This window comes from Budorcas taxicolor, chromosome 15 (assembly GCF_023091745.1).
Source record: "Budorcas taxicolor isolate Tak-1 chromosome 15, Takin1.1, whole genome shotgun sequence".
Taxonomy (NCBI): domain Eukaryota; kingdom Metazoa; phylum Chordata; class Mammalia; order Artiodactyla; family Bovidae; genus Budorcas; species Budorcas taxicolor.
The window spans coordinates 36,826,072-36,842,917 of NC_068924.1; the positions used below are offsets into that span (position 1 = coordinate 36,826,072).

General features: G+C 49.7%; 1 protein-coding gene across 1 annotated transcript in view; it reads right to left on the reverse strand.

Moving 5' to 3' along the window:
- INSC (INSC spindle orientation adaptor protein) overlaps positions 1–16,846 on the reverse strand; it is a 133,257-nt gene that overhangs the window by 33,127 nt on the left and 83,284 nt on the right. The window contains exon 7 of the mRNA XM_052653151.1: positions 10,949–11,074. Within this exon, the coding sequence (XP_052509111.1) occupies positions 10,949–11,074 (126 nt within the window). The remainder of the gene's footprint in view (positions 1–10,948; positions 11,075–16,846) is intronic.

Consider the following 16,846-nt stretch of genomic DNA (forward strand, 5'->3'; position numbering starts at 1 on the left):
ATATAGGAGACTCTTTTCAAGATTTGGGGGAACATAAACCTTTTTTAAATGAAGACAAGAAACACTAACTATAAAAGAAAAGATCAATAAATTGGGCTTTATCAAAATTAATTTCTATCCATCTGAAGACACCATTAAGAAAATGAAAAGGCAAACCATGGACTGAGAATATGTATTCTCAAAACACATATCTGACAAAGGAGTTTACGTAGAATACATATTTTTAAGCTTATAAATCAATAAGAAAAAGGCAATTCATTTTTTTTAAAGGGCAAAAGTATCAAACAGACATTTCACAGAATATAACCAAATGGTCAGTGAGCGTTCAGTTAGTTCAGTCATGTCCAACAATCTGCAACCCCATGAACCATAGCCTGCCAAGCTCCTCTGTCCATGGAATTCTGCAGGTGAGAGTACTGGAGCGGGTTGCCATTTCCTTCTCCAAGGGATCCTCCCAACCCAGGGATCGAACCCGCGTCTCCTGCAGCTCCCGCACTGCAGGTGGATTCTTTAGCATTACGCCACCATGGAAGCCCTTGGTTTTGCATGTGTGTATATATATGTGCATATATATATATGTTATTATATATATTAATGTGTATAACATATAATAGACACAAGTTACAATTTTTTGCAGTAATCACAAATACTGAAACCCATGGTTTGTTCTGCTTATATAGTGCTCTACTTCCATTGAAACAAAACTGTTAATCACACTTCAAAGGAAAATTTAACCCACAGAGGTGCATGTCATGGCACAAACCAATTAAATGAAGCATTTATTCATATTCCTTCCCATCCAAAGGGCAGGAAACAACTTAAGATAATTTAGTAAAAACCAAAAGTTGGGGGATTCCCTGGCCGTCCAGTGGTTAGGACTCCAGGCTTTTACCACCTGGAGAGAGGGTTCAAACCCTTGTCAGGGAACTAAGATGCCACAAAATCACAAACCACACGAAGCAGCCAAAGAAACAACAACAAAAATCTCCTGCTCCCTCAGCCCCTAAAATAATTCTGTTTTTCCAATGAAAGGTCAATGACCTAAATAATAATGGTATAGAATGGAGTAATGAAAATGATCTCCTCTTAGTATGCTAGATATGCAAAGTAGCAAATATAATTGGCCCAACAAAAGTTCGAAGCTTGCATTAAAAATGGACAGAAGAAAAAAAAAATGGACAGAAGGCACTGTCAACGAATTTTATGAACATGTAAGTTGAAACATAGGACCGGTGGGCCTTTTAAGAGTTGCCATCTGAAGACACTACCCTTTTGGGGTTGAAAAGCTACATTAAATGCTTGAAATGATATGGAAAAATAGCTCAAAAGTATTAGTTGTCAGTGAGATGAAAATTAAAATCACCATGAGAGATCACTGTATGCCCAAGCAGGCCAGGAGCAGGGCCCCGCATGTCCAGTTACCACAAGGCTTCAGGTTAATTATTTGTTTTTTTGTGTGTTTCTTTGTTTGTTTGTTTTTGTTTTGGCTGCACCACACAGTACATGGGATCTTAGTACCCAGCCAGGATCAAGCCTACACCCCCTGCAGTGGAAGTGCAGAATCTTAACCACTGGAATTCCCAAACTAATGATTTGTACTTTTAAAGTACCCCAAGGGAGAATGAAACACTCCTTTGGAAACTGTGTGTTCACTATCTGTGTGGGTCCTCCCATTGCCCCTTCCTCTCTTATCCTGTGTCTCCTCCTCTTTCTCATTACTCCTCCCTCTCCTTGTCTCTGTCTCTGAGTGTGACCAGAGTACCTACCACCTGCCACCAGGTGGATCCTGGTTCCCCTCCACCTCTGTGCTGTTGGTGCCAGGCTGTTCCCAGGAAATGGATCCTCCCATGTCAAATTCTGTCCCCAAACCTCCACACTCTATCTTCCCTGTCTCCTCACTGTCCCTGCTGCAGCAGCTTCCTTCCCCTGCTGGCCTCTGAACTGGCACTGGCCCCGCTCCAGAAGCCCAGGGGAAGCCGTGATGGTACAGGCCCCACCTCTGCACCCCATCCAGGGTCCTAAGCAGCCCTCGCTTCCATGTGGCACAGCTTCCCTTCTCCCCGACACAAGCATCATGTTTACATCTGAATTCTTACAGACAGATTCCCTGCTCTCACTAGACCACTTGGGAGTACAGCCAGGAAATGCACTTTACTGATGTTTTACCCTGCCGAGCTTACTGCCCCTCACCCACCATACACACACACGCACATGCACACACACACACACACACACACACACACACACACACGGTTCCCAAGCACAGGCCTCCGTCTATGAACTCACAGGGAGAGGTGCCCAGTTCTCTTCTGACAACACACACTGACCGCAGGGAAGAGGTCCCAGAACCCCAGCCCAGCCAGCTCAACACCTTCTAAGTTGTGTTCACACATTCATCTTCCAAGATCACTTCATCAGACACAGGATACCAGCAGAACAGATTCTTCACTCAGCAAATGAGAACCCCAAGGCTTACAGAGATGAGGAAAGTTCCCTGTGGTTCCCCAGCAAACCAGTAGCTAAGGAGGAGCTGGCCCCAGGCTCTCTGCACTCTTGCCAGTCTGGAGACAAGGTCTGTTTGCGGACTCCAGAGCTTGGGCACAGAGTGACAGGAGGGAGAGAAAGGGAGGGGAGAGGAAGCTGGAACCAACTACTCGGGCCAGATGGTACAAAAAGGGGCTCAGGGCAAATCCCATAGAAAGATTTTCAGCCAGTGCATCCTTGCCGAGGGATCTACAACGTCTTCACTCCCACACCCCACTCCACGCAGGGGCCCGGAACTGCTCACAGGCTGTATCTGCAAGTGGTCAGCAGCCAGCCTGCTGGGCGCCGTCCTGCTGCTAACAGTGCGAGCCTGGGATGCAGGAACTTTGCCTCTCTGAGTCTCTATCTTGCCATTAGCAATGGAAGGATGCACCAGAACTCTTCCAACTGTATTTATTCATCCATGCAGCAAAAATTATTCATCTGTGTGTGCAAGCCACTTCCCTGATGGGCCAAGGAGTGGGCAAGACAGCATCTGCTTGTGGGGAAGCTTAGACAGTGCTCTGAGGTCAGGGGTATAGGTCATGCTCTCAGGGATGCACCAAGTACAATGTGAGCTCCAAGAGAGGGCCACCAGGAAGGCCGTTCAAAGATGGGCATCGATCGACATCAGCAAGTACCGCTGAGCCACTCCACTGGGACAGCCTTGCCTAGGCAGGTGCTGCAGGCAAGCAAGCCCTGAGAATGGTCAGTGGAAGAATTTGATAAGAAGGGGAAAACAGCTTGCACTTATGGTACGTTGACTCACTGGGCTCTCACTGTCTGCAAGGCAGGGATTATCTCTGCGCTTTATGCATGGTGGCACAGGGCTGGAGCGGGGCAAAGTCAACTCATAGTGAGTGGGCGGAAAGCCAGACGTCAACCCGGGTCTGTGTGTCGGAGGGGCAGTGTGCTGCAAGTGGCTTGCTCAGAGGGTAGCTTTAGTGCTGGGCTTGGGGTGGGGTGGCGGGGGCAGGGGTGGATTTTGTGCAGTGAGAACTACAGGGTTTAGGAATGCTTCTGCTCCAGGAAGGCATAGGACAAGCACTGTGGGAGACTGCAGGTTGGAGACATGGTAGATCACAATAGGGCATCCCTGGTGGTTCAGACTGTAAAGAATCTGCCCGCAATTCAGAAGACCTGGGTTTCATCCCTGGACCAGGAAGATCTCCTGGAGAAGGGAATGGCTTCCCACTCTAGTATTGTTGCCTGGAGAATACCATGGACAGAGGAGCCTAGCAGTCCACAGCGTTGCAAAGAGTCAGATACAACTGAGCAACTAACACTAGATTACAAGATGTATCTCCAAACTCCCCCGGGAGGAAGCTGCTTTAGTAAAAAGAAAACTCTGTTGCCTTGAATTTGCAAATCAGGCCACATTCAGGACACATTGTGGCCCTGACCACTGGCTCAGAGCAGTTTTGCCAAGTAGAGAAGACAGCACAAGGCCGCATGTCAGAGGCGTCCACCAGGTGGCGCTGTTGCACAGCGCATGGGAACCAGCCGAGGCCCGGCTGAGCTGAGCCTTTCCCCGCTGCCACATGCAGGACTGAGGCTGCCTTCTTCAAACTCAGGTTTGGAGTGCGGTGCAGACCCGGGGCCAGCAGGGCCTTCTTCTGTCTGTACAGTACTGGCCCCTACATAATCTCTGAGTGAATCTCAAAGACAGGGGGAGCAGGGCAGAGTGCCTAATTCTATCCCATCTCCACATCCTGGGGGCTTCCCTGATGGCTGCCTGCAGTGCAGGAGACTCTGGTTCAGTCTCTGGGTTGGGAAAATTCCCTGGAGAAAGAAATGGCAACCCACTCCAGTATTCTTGCCTGTAAAATTCCATGGACAGAGGAGCCTGCAGGCTACAGTCCATGGGGTTGCAAAGAGTCAGACATGACACTGCCTCTGCCAGTGTCTTTATGCCTTGTAGCCTCAACTTTCCCTTCTGTAAAATGGGCATAACCATCTCTGTGTGCCTTCCCTGTAAAATGACTGTGTGGATCAAATGAGCAAAAGGATGAGAAAAACTGGTTGATTTTTTTTGCAGATGTGACTTATTTCTGACTATCTGCAGCCCTACAAGAAGCAGGCAGTGGAAAGAAACTCCTGTAAGACAGCAGCTGGAGAGACAGAGCCTCCCCACCCAGTTCCCTCCTGCCCAGGGTTTCTGGGTCCAGGCCTCCCTGTTTCCAGCCTGGCCCTTCAGATGTCAGGGCAACTCAATCCCAAGAAGCTGCCCCAGGAAACAGGGTAAGGAAGCTGCGTGGAGACAGGCAGCCATGTCCCCATCCTTCATCACTGATGGTTCTCTTCTTAGACTTGAAGTTGAGCCCTCCTTCCCTCCCCGCTGTTCATCTTTAATTTCTCCATCGATTTTCATTAAACTCTCTTCTTGGCTCCAACACAGGATGAACTCCTTATTTGAAAAAAAATGAAATAAGAGGGAGGGGGGAATAAAAGACAATCTTTCGAAAGTAAGATTGTCTCTGGTATCACGGCTGGAAGAGGCAATTCCCAGAACTCTCTTGGAGGTTGTCTCAGGCCATTTGAGCACTAGGCTTGGAGAGACCCCTATGGCTCTGGGCTCCAGGTTCCTGCCCCACAGCCCCAACCCCTCACCTGGACCCCAGGCCCCAGTCTGGCTCTAGTCCCCAGCCACCTACAGCCCCACCCTGGCCCCTAGCCCTGTCCGACCCCGGCCTCTGCACCAGCAGTGCCCCGGCCATCTCATGAGCCAATCAGAACACTGGAAGTCTGCCAGGGTCACTGTCAACCCCAGGACTCAGGATTTCTGGGGGTGTTGCAGGGTTTCCCCAGACTAACCCAAAAAGGTGAAGACAAACAGGCCAGGAAAGAAGGAAGGGACACAGACAAAGGCGAGTTCTGCCTCCACGCAGGCCCCACCCACACTGCTACATCACCTCACCATGGCAACCCCGTAAAGAGGAAAGGGAGGTTCAGAGAGGAACCACTTGCTCTCTAGCCCCTTGCAGCCTCCCCACAGACTGGCAGTCCTCCCTGCAGACTGGCAGTCCTCCCCTCGGTGATGCCAGTCCACCGTCCCAGCTCTAGTCCTCCCCAGGGCTGCCCTGACCAGTCCAGGTGGGTTTGGTCACCTGATGACCAGACGGAGTTGGGTCCATCTGTTCTCACCAGGCTGTGTGGCTCTGGCCTCCTCACTCTCTCTTTGGCCCTCATTTTCTTCACCTCATCTTCTCCAAAGTGAGTCCAGAGAACCCTGCCTTCTCTTCTGGGCTTCCCCAATTCACTGAGCTCCTAAAAGACTCAGAGCCCCACTGACTTAGCTGCGGACTCCCTATGCTGAGGCCACTTTCCCCTGGCCTGCCTGGGGGCTCCGCCTCGGTCCTCTGGCCAGCTCTACTGCCTTCTGCCGCTGCTATCACCAGCTCTCCAGGCACAGGTGAGGCCACTGGCCTGCGGCTTCCAATGCCCATGGGGCCACCCCGTGGCCACCCCAGGTGGGAGGCAGGGAACACAGTTACTTGTCTCTTCCTCCCAGAGCCCAGCACAGGGACTGGGGAGTGAGGGGTGACTGTCTGCTGAGGGCACACGGAGGGGAGGAGAGACTTCCTGAAACCCACTGCCCCAGGGAGAACAGGAGGGACCGGACCTCTGGAAAGAAAGAATGGAGGCTTGGAAGACCCTTCAGACACCTCTGGAGAGGCCTTTGCTCTGTCTTGACATCTTGCAGCTCCACAACTGCTCAGGAGTTTCCATGTCTGCCCCCTTTTCCAGACCAATACCCAGAGCCTGGTTCCCTGAGAGCCACTGCCCTGAGGTACCAACCTCCAAAGGGCCAGCTCTTCCTGGGGTCACAGAGTGTAAAGAACTGGGCTTTGGAAACCAGCCAGGCTTTGAATCCAAACTCCACCTTCACAAGTTGAGTCTCAGTTTCCTCCCCTGTAAAGTGGAAAGGTTGTGGGGACTCGTGTTCCACACTTTTGCTCACTGTGCACGGGCAGCATCTTTGGCCATGCTAGCCCTTCCTGCTGACAGGCCAGCCTTCCCTTCTCCACCAGACAATCATTTCCCTGAGGCCACTGATGTCCAAAACCCCCGCAACTGGAATTACCTGCACTATAATCGTAACAGCCACCATTTATTCAGTGCCTAGTGGGAGCCAGGAACCACACTGCTGTGCATCTATTCATCTCTGACAGCCCTGGGAGGTAGATTTCATCGTGCTCATTGATGGATGAAGAAACTGCACCTCTGAGAAGTTAAGTAACTTGCCCAGGGAAATGTGTCCAAGTTCGTAGGTAGACAAGCCTGGATTCGCATCCAGAAGAGCCTGACTCTCAGAGGCCACAGTTTCCTCAGCACGCTGGACAGTTCACAACAAACGCGTGATGACAGAATGAATTAGTAGCAGGATGAGATGGTGATGGACTGAGTGGGCGAGCAAGGAAGCAAGCAACTTGAAAGTAAGTGAACGGCTGGATGACAGAGAAAGAAGCAGCAGGTGACTAAGTGAATCCATGGCCATGTAAATGCCTCAAGCCCGACAGAGCTCTAGCATCACATAGCAGGGCTGAGGATGGATGGGGCGTCTGGTGACCTGATAGACTCACACTCTGCCGGGGTCTGTGCGTGACTTAATGAACCGCTCCAAGGTTGGCGGGAAGCGGAGGGGGTGGGTAGCTGCAGACAAAGATGGATTTCACCAAATTTAGCGCCTTTCTTGTGGCAATTAATTACAGGAGCCTCGGGGAGGAGGCAAGGCCAGTAAATCAGGGGAGACTGAGGCTGTGACATTGTCTAAGAAAGGCATGAGCTGTGTCTGGTGAGTGGGCAGTGGGCAAGAACCCCGGGCACCTGCTCTCCACTTATGCCTCCACCCAGCCTGTCATGCTGTGGCTTCTGTGATCCGGCCCATCCCCAGACTTCTTCACCTTCCACCCTAAACACAGACAGTGGCGACCTCACCGGAGTGTCTGAGGCCAGCACTCGGCACTCAGATCACAGAGTGTGAGCGGGACCTGGGGGAGGGGCAGGTGACCCAGGACCCCCTGGGCGTCTCTAGAACTTCTCACAACTTTGGAAACAGTGTGATGTGGAGGAAAAGAGCATGGACTTTGACCTCACACACTGGAGCAGAATCCTGGGTGGGCATGATGGTTTGCAACCCAGGCTGGCTCCAGCTCATCAGAGCATGTTCAGTCGCTCAGTAATGTCTGACTCTTTGTGATCCTGGATCAAATGACCACCAGGCCATCTATTAGCTGTGTGCCCTTGAGCAAGTTGCTTCACTTCTCTGAGTCTTCCTTCCTTCTATCGATGACATGGATGATATCAGCACTGATGGGTTAATGATTAAGTGACACTATGAAAGGAGCGGTCTAGCCAAGTGCACAAACCAAGTACTCAATAAATGTTAATTGTTGTCTTTTTCTGGAGAAGGAAATGGCACCCCACTCCAGTAGCCTTGCCTGGAAAATCCCATGGACGAAGGAGCCTGGTAGGCTGCAGTCCATGGGGTCGCAAAGAGCTGGACATGACTGAGCAAATTCATTTTCACTTTCATTGTATTTTTAGCCATGGCCATGATGTCCTTATTACCTGATAGATTAGGGGTGGATAAACATTTTCTGTAGAGGGCCAGCTGGTAAATATTTTTGACTGCATGTTCTCTTGCAATTATCCAATTATACTGTTGTAGAGAAACCAGACATTTAAAACACCTAAACGAAGGAGCCTGGCAGTGTTCCATTAAAACTTTGTGGATCAAAAATTTGAACTTCACATAATTTTCATGTGACATAAAATGTTATTCCTCTCATATTTTTATAATCATTTAAAAAATGACTTAACTCATGGGCTGTACATGCCAAAAACAACAGGCTGACTTCGGCCCACAGGTTGTAACCTGCCACCCCATGAACTAGAATGTAAGCTCTGAGAGGACCAGGGTGGTCGTCTGTTTCATTCACTGCCATAGCTATACTCCCAACATATAAAACAGTGCCTGGCAAACAGCAGACAGTTGATCAATGTTTGCTGAATGAATGAATTATGAGCTGTGTGAGTCTGTGCAGATGTCACTTCATATCTCTGGGCCTCGGTTTCTTTATCTGTGTAATGGGTATGCTTGCACGTTCAAGGTAAGCATCAAATGACATTAAGCTGTCCATGGAGACACTTGGCAAGCTCCGTGACTGCACAGCTGTAGTTGCTGTTTCTGACCACAAGGGGGCTCCTTTCTGACAAGTCTCCGTCCCGCCCACTACCTGGCACAGCATTGTTTCACGAGTATCTGTGTATGGAAACGAATCTGACCTGGAGGAGGAGAGAGCCCAGAGAGGGTGACTTTCTCCTGTGCCAGTTAGGGGAGGGGGAAGATTAGGACACTGGCCGGAAACAGCAAGGCGGTCTGGGTTTAGCTAAAGGAATTTTTTTGGGGGGGGAAGGGGGGTGTGCTGAGAGTATCTATTAAACCAGTGAGTCAATGATATTGACTGAGCATTAGGCAAGTAGACAGGATCCAAATCCTAGCTCCAAAACTTACTACGTGATTTTAGGTGAGTCACTTACACTGGCTGAGACAGCTCCTTTGTTTAAGATGAAGATAGGAAGAGCGCTCACCTTGGGAGGTCCTGGAGCCTTAATGAAGGGCTGCATGTAAGGGGCTAGGTCAGCACTGGCTGCTTAGTAATCCCTCAGGCACTGGGCACTCCCCTCATCCTTTTGCTCGGTGGGTTGGGGTCTGACTCCCAGGCCAGTGGCCCATCTGGCCTGGGAAAGACACATTTTCGCCTTCTGGCTTGGGAACCGCATAGGAAGGTGGAAGGAAAAACTGCCCCCAGCCTTCCTGGCTGCACACATTTTCACTCTAAACCAAAAAAGTTCTGCTGTTTTTCTTTCCTGGATTGAAGTTTTCCTGCTGCTCTGCAAACTCATAAGCCAAGAAATCCACTGCTTTTGGAGGACTGCTGAGTCCAGTCCCTTCTGCTTTCTTCCCTTCTTTCTGCCAACCAGCAGGAAAGAAGACAAGAAACAAACCCATTTGGCCATTTTCCACTCTCTAAGAAGGAAGATTTTATGGGAGAAGAGAGGATTATTCCGCGCATGAAGCTGGACGTGCTCAAGGCGTTTACTTCATGGAGTCTGCCTGTCTAGCCACTGCCTTCTTTTTGCCACCTAAGCAAGCGCACACACAAAGGCTTCTGAACCCGTGGGAAGGAAACACTCTGTCCAGAGGGCTGGCCTTCGCTCCTTCACCACTTTGCTGTGTGACCCCAGGCAAATGACTTGCCCATTCTGAGTCACAGCCTTCTCATCTGTAAAATGAGTAGATTGCCCATGAACACTCCATCTTCAGCTAAAAGCACCTCAGAGCCCATGACCCTGTGACTCTGTCCCATAACCTGAGCAGATTTGGAAAGAGGCAGGGTAGAATGCAAAACAGCTATCCATCTAAGAGTCCGCACTAAAGTGAAAAGGCTGAGGGGAGGGTGGAGTTTTCCTGGGTAGCCGGGACCAGACTGTGGGACAGGGATGCAGCGGAAAGGAAGCAGTTTGCTTGCTCCCTCCCCATTTAGACCAAACTATGAGAACAGACTCAAGGTACCTACCCCCAATCCTGCAGACATGGCAACTGTCACCAAGATATACCATGACTTTCTCCCTCTCTTCCATAAAAATAATTTCAGCATCTTTTCTTGAAACATGATTGAAAAATCCCCAAGTGTCAGCCGTAGCCTCCAACCCTCCTGCTGGAATCCCTGAGGAGCCATCTGCAGGCTTGGGCCCACTCAGGCCAAGTGGGAGAAGCAGGCTCAGTCTTCCCACCTGGGGGGCATGGGGGTGGGGAGGGGGGCTGGAACCCGCCATGCCGCCCTAAGTTGGCCTGGAGCCAGGTACCTGGGACTGCCAGGTCACCCCACCCCTCCAACCCCAGACACCCCAGCGGTGGTGACCCACCATGCCCCTGGACTCAAGCGCCCCTTTCCCTTACCCCAAGCCCTCTTGGAGGGAAGCCCACCCGCCTACCCAGGCATCCACGCACACCCTGCTCCTGCCTCTCCTGTCCCCCGAGAAACTGGATCCTCTTCTCTACATGCTAGGGACCTGCCACGAGAGAAGAACCAACTGCCCTCAACCTCGACGCCCCCTCCCCATCCGATTCGTCTGCCTCCTGCCGTGGTCCAGCCCTGGGCTCTCCACCCGGGAAGTGCTGAGTGTCCCTCTGGGCCCTGCCTTCTCCAGCCAAGCTCCTCAGTCTCTGCCCCCTTCACGTCTTCATCAGCCACAGTCAAGGTCACAGCAGCCCCACCTGAATGACACTGGGGAAAGGAGGGACTCAGGGGACTTGCTCCAGGAAGAGGTTCAGATGTCCACCAAGAGGTCACTTTCCCCAGCCACCCACCCCCTCCAGGACCTCAGTCCCCATGCAGCCGGCCAGCTGCACTCTTACCTTCTCCAGCTGGTGGACACCCTCCTCCACACAGCAGATGGAGGCCAGCGTGCGGAGCGCCTGCGGGTAGAGGCACCGGAAAGTGTCCTGCCGGCAGACCTTGAACAGCGCGACGACCCCACCCTCCTGGCAAGGAGAAGAGAATGTCACATGACCTCACCATGTCACCTCTCTTGGGGCTGACTCGAGAATAACTGATACCCTCTCACTCGGCTGGTGCATTCTGGGGTCTGCAGGGCTGCAGAATAGCCATCCCCAAATATGCCACTTTAGTCTAAGCACTGTCTTGAGCTGAAGGCAATTAAGAAGAAGCAGATACAAAAAAAAAAAAAAAAAAAAAAGATATCCGTTCTCCCCCTATTTGACTAAAAGCAGGACATAAATTTAAAAAGATCATTGTCCCTTTCCTCTCTACTAAGAAGGACAAGAGTTAATCACTGGAGACAACTTTAGACCCTTATCAGCCTGGATTCAGCACCAGAAGAAACTCATATAGCAAACTTCAGTCTTTAGCAACTATTAGTTTGCCATATACGTGTCTTCCCACAGTGTGCCACCCCTAAAGACTCAAGGGGGCTTCCTCTGTGGCTCAGATGGTAAAGAATCTGCCTGTAGTACAGGAGACCTGGGTTTGATCCCTGAGTCGGGAAGATCCCCTGGAGAAGGAAATGGCATCCCACTCCAGTATTCTTGCCTGGAGAATTTCATGGACAGAGGAGCCTGGTGGGCTACAGTCCTTAGGGTCTCAAAGAGTCAGACAGGACTGAGCAACTAACACTTTCGCTTTCAGAGACTCAAGGTTCTCTTCCTTTGTCTTATGACATCTCTAAAAATGTATTGTTCCTTTGCTAAGATGCTACAGAAGCCCAAGTTGTAACCAACCCTTTGAGCTACTCATCTGACAGTTCCCATGGGTAAGTGCAGTGCACATGCTAATAAACTTTTTTTTATAATGTCACCCTTGGTAATCTAAACTGGAGGTGAGGGACCAGGGGAGGCACCTGTGCTGGGACCAGGCTCAACCCCAGTTAACACTGCTCCAGACGCCTGGCAACCCCCTCCCAGTAGCCGCCTGGGAACAAGCCTGGAGCTGTCAGAAATAAGTTCTAGAAACAAGCTCAAGGCAGATGGAGAGAGCTGAAACCGAGATGCCTCGTGCTGGTTCTCAGTACGCCAGCGACCACCTGTTAATTCTCAGATCCTCCCCACCACCTTGGCAGGAACACAAAAAGGGGCTTTATTTACACCAATACTGTAATTTCTTTCCATTTTGGGGATGGGAAAAATGGAAGTCCAGATGGGTGAAATAGTCACACCTCCCCCCCTAATCCACATTGGTCCTGTTTCCACTCCTTCACTCCAGTTTGTAAAAGGGAAAAAAATAAAACCCTGTAGAACTGCTCAGCCCAGCTCTTGAGTGTGAACCTATATTTTCCTCTTTGTGAGAGGAGTTCATGGAAACTCCCTTACCTTGTGGCGACTTCCCAGGAGTCTGGGAGGATTTCTGAGACTTCTGAGAAGAGGCTGGGAGTGAGGCGTTCATCCTAACTGGACAGATTAATTCTACAGAAATCACTGAAGCCACCTTGGCAACAGATCACAACGGTGACTCACCACGTGCCCAGCAAACTGATGGCAACCCCACCCTGGACGTCCACGTCCACAGCAGAGGAAGCTGGCCGCCCCACATCTGGCTTTACCCTGCTTCCCCCTCTTCCTTTCCCTGAAGGCTGCAGAGGGGCCAGTAGCAGGAAAGAATACGTGAACAAGTGGTCTGCACCTGGTCCTGAGGGGCACTTGCCTTTACCTGCACCACTCCTGGCTCTAACTGAGCCCATCACCCTGTTTCCTAAACTGAGAAAGACGTTACAGGAAGAAGGAGCTGGGTTCAGCAAAACTGCCATCCCATCAGATTTTTGAGAATTCTCTCAACAAAAACTAGACTATGCACCAAGCACTGTCGAGGGTCCCAGGAATGCAGTAGGGGGTAACTGAAAGCACAGTGTGTGAGCACCCAGAAGCAGCAACGACCGCTGCAGCCCAGCACAGCCTCATTGAAATCAGTCACCCCAGACCTCTCCTTCCCAGTACCCCACAAAGATAAGCTCCGAGCCCTTTGCAGTCTAAGAGTTTGGCAGCTTATCACATCAGGGACCAAGACCAAAGTGTCCAATTCTGGAGGAGTTCAGGATTTCTGACATTTTATAATTAGCTAAGAGTGATCTTCAACTTCTATATTCCTACTTCCTTTTAGGATAGTTTATTTGGCGGGAAAAGATCGTATCTTAGGACGGGTAACTTTGTTCATGCTGCACAAAAATATCAATGGTTTATTATATGCCAGACCCTGTGCTGGGCACTGCCTCAGTCTCCATCCAAAACGAGCTCTTGGTCTGGCAGACAATGTTAAAACCAGGAAGAAATCTGGGTAGGGGTATGCTGAAATGAGGATAGGTTAAAAAAGCATGGAGCAGGAACTCCTGACACAATCTGGGGCGGGGTGGCTGTAGAAGGGTCAAAGAAAAGCACTCTGATTTTACAGCCACATCATCATTTCACTAAATGTATGCTCTAGTATGGGACAAGACACTCACCCCTCTGATTTCTTGCTCCACAATCCTTTATCCCAGCCTTCCTTCCTACCTTCCCACAGCTCCTGGGACATCTAATAAAGGTTCCACACAAAGACCTTACTCGGAGAGTCACTGACATAAAATCAAATTACTCTTTAAAGTGAAAAGAAAAAACAAGAATCCTAAGGTCTCCCCAGCCTGCCTTGCTAGCTATTAATGACCTTCCACCAGATGTAAATATCTGTATACATATGTTTACATGAGTATGCATATTTGTATATGTATATATTTATATTTAATCATAGGTAGTATGAATATTATTTATATATGTACAAAGATAGATAAAGTGATAGATATTTACTTCTGGAACAGACCATGAAGAAATGATGCCAAAGCATGAGAGGCTGAGAGCCAGGATCAACGTGGCAGCCTTCCTTTGGCTTGGGAGATGCCAGATCCAGCATAACTATATTTAAGCCTCTGCACCAATTTGCCTTGGATTCTCATTACATCCTTTCCCAAGCCTGTGAAAAATGGTCTTCTTAGCATTTTTTGCTACTAGGAGAGGAAGAGGGAAATCCCGAACCCAGATTGAAGGGATTCTGGTTCAAATCCTACTTCTGCTGCCAGGTATCTTTGGTTTAAAATGGGGTGGGGACAGCCGCATGACTCAGCTGTCAGAGGTGAAGCAGGGTGAGGTTGCAAAAGCTGAGCACACAGTGAGGGTGGGCCTGGACCGCCACGTGGGGGTCGGGCCGCGGAAAGCACCCTGGTTGGAAGCGTGACTGACATCCTCATGAAAGGTGTCCCAAAGGCTGGCCTGCGTGGCAGGGAGAAGAGGTAGGAAGTGAGATGGAGTCGTTGCGGGGAGCACTGTGGAGCCCCCACCCACGAAGGACTGAAAAGCAGCATTCGGCTTCGAGTGGGACTTGGAGTCGCCTGAGCTTGCAGAATTGCACTGTTGGCTGGAGCTTGTTTAATTTTATAGAAAGCTCTGGGCTCAGAGCCCAGCTGTATAATGGCATGCATTATTCAGACAGGCTCAGGATAAGCTGTCATAAAGCTGGAGGAGGCCACTTGTAGGGTGTGTAGACTAGTGGAGGGGGAATAATAGAGGAGTTGGGCTGGGCGGGGGTAGTAATTTGACAACACACAGGGGAGTCTTCTGGGCTTTGCATTCAGGAAGGGATAGGACTTGCCACCAGCTTCATAAGGAGGACTTGGTTTATTTCCTGGTTGTCAGAGGAACCCTAAGGGATGAGAGGATAGACCCCAGAGAGGTTGCCCAAACCATCTCATGGGCACAGCTCAGAGGGATGAAGGACCTGAATGAAGACAGACACCCTGGCTCCCCAAGGAGGTGAGTGAGGAAGGCCACTTGAGGGAGCTGCCCCACATCTGTCACCAGATTGGGCACATTTCTTGAGCATCGAAGGTGAGGATGCTCTGCAGGGCATACCAGGGACTCCCAGCCCCCATGTCACTGTCAGGACTGGAAACCTAAGGGTGATTCTGCCGGAGGTGGAAGATGAGACTCACCACTGAGTCTTCTCTCTGCTTCAAACCTCTGTCTACTCACCACCACCGCCCCCCACCCCCAACCAAGGACTGGAGACAGAGGAAGGCTGAGATTAAGTCTCTGGAGTCAGCAGATCTAGTTAAAATCTCATCTGCATTCAGGGCACATAGCCCTCTCTCTGAGTCTCTGTCCCCTTATCTTAAAAATGGGAATTATGATTATAACACATCATTAGATTATCAGGAGGGTCAGATGAGACGATGAAGGGAAAGCTAGCACTGTGTTTGACATATGGTAAGGATGCAGGAGATAATGAAGGTTGTAGAGAGGGGAGGAGGGCATGGGAGGACAGGGTTGAGAAGGAGGAGGCAGGCAGGAGAAAAAAGAGAGAGCCTGGCTACTGAGAGCAAGTTCAGAACAGCAAACAAGAGCATAGCGTCACTGCCAAACAGCCAGGTTCAAATTCAGCTTGGTCACTTACTAGTGGAAGTTTTTAAAGCTTCCTAGTGATGCTAATATGCATACGGGGTTGAGAACTTCTGAGTCACACTTTGGCCCAAGAAGCTGAAGGGCCGAAGACTGAACCAGAAGTCACCACTGTGGGCTTTAGGATCATGAATTCCAAGTTAGAGAGACTTGGGTTTTAATTCTGACTCCACTGTTTATCAGTTGTATGACCCTGAGTAAGCCTCTCAAGTCATTTCCTCAACCATAGATGAGGGAAAACAAGGCAACTACTTATTAGGATGGTCTTATAAGTTAAAAGAAATAATGTTTGCAAGGCATTAAGCTCAGTGGAGAGCACACTCAAACGTTTGCTATTGAGGTACCATACAACCCACTTCTCCCCTGAGCAAAGTTGACATGTACCCTGATCTTCCAGATTTCTTTAAAGGCTTAGAGCAGTGATTTCTGAGAGTAGCCATGCCTCAGAAACACCTGAAGAGCTTTTAAATTGTTTATTAATTTATTTAATTGGAGGATAATTACTTTACAATATTGTGATGGTTTTTGCCATATATCAGCATGAATCAGCCATGGGTATACATGTGTCCCACCCATCCTGAGCCTCCCTCCCACTTCTCTCCCGACCCTAGCCTTCTGGGTTGTCCTAGAGAGATTCCTTAAAAACTGGGGATAGAATTGTAGAGTTTTTTAAAATGTGGATTCCCAGGTCTTACCCCAGGACCTTGATAAACCTTGGGTGGGGCAAACTGGCTGTTTTCCAAAAACTCCCTGAGGGGTTGTGATGCCTAGTGAGGACTGAGAACCACCAAACTCGAGCATCTTCTTGTGACTGGCATCTGAAGTTTATCAGAGGACATAACTCTGCTTCCAGTTGGATCACCATTCTATCCCCAGGGGTGATACCATTTCTCAAGGGAAAGAACGAAAGAATGGAGGGAGAGAGGAAAAGAGGGAGGGAGAAAAAAGGAAAGAAGGAAGGGGGAGGGAACAAGGAGGTGGAGAAGGAAGGAAAGAAGGAGGGTCGAAAGGAGGAAAGGAAGAAAGAAAAGGCAAAGATAAAACAAAGACCTTAGTGAGGTCCTAGGAATACTGATTGCCTACCATTGCTCTAAGCATTTGGGCCTCAAATTCAGGGGCAAATTGACCGTGGGTCTAATGAATTGCAGTGCCCATGGTAACTGAAAAAAAAAAAACACAGTCTTTCTCAACTTTGTCTTTTCCTCAAGCAGTATTTCAGTGACAGTGGGCATTTTTAAGATCCAGCCAAGAACCTAAGTTGGAAGATACGATTGGTTTGGAATTGTTAAGATATGTGAAGATGGGGGAGAAGAGTCGATA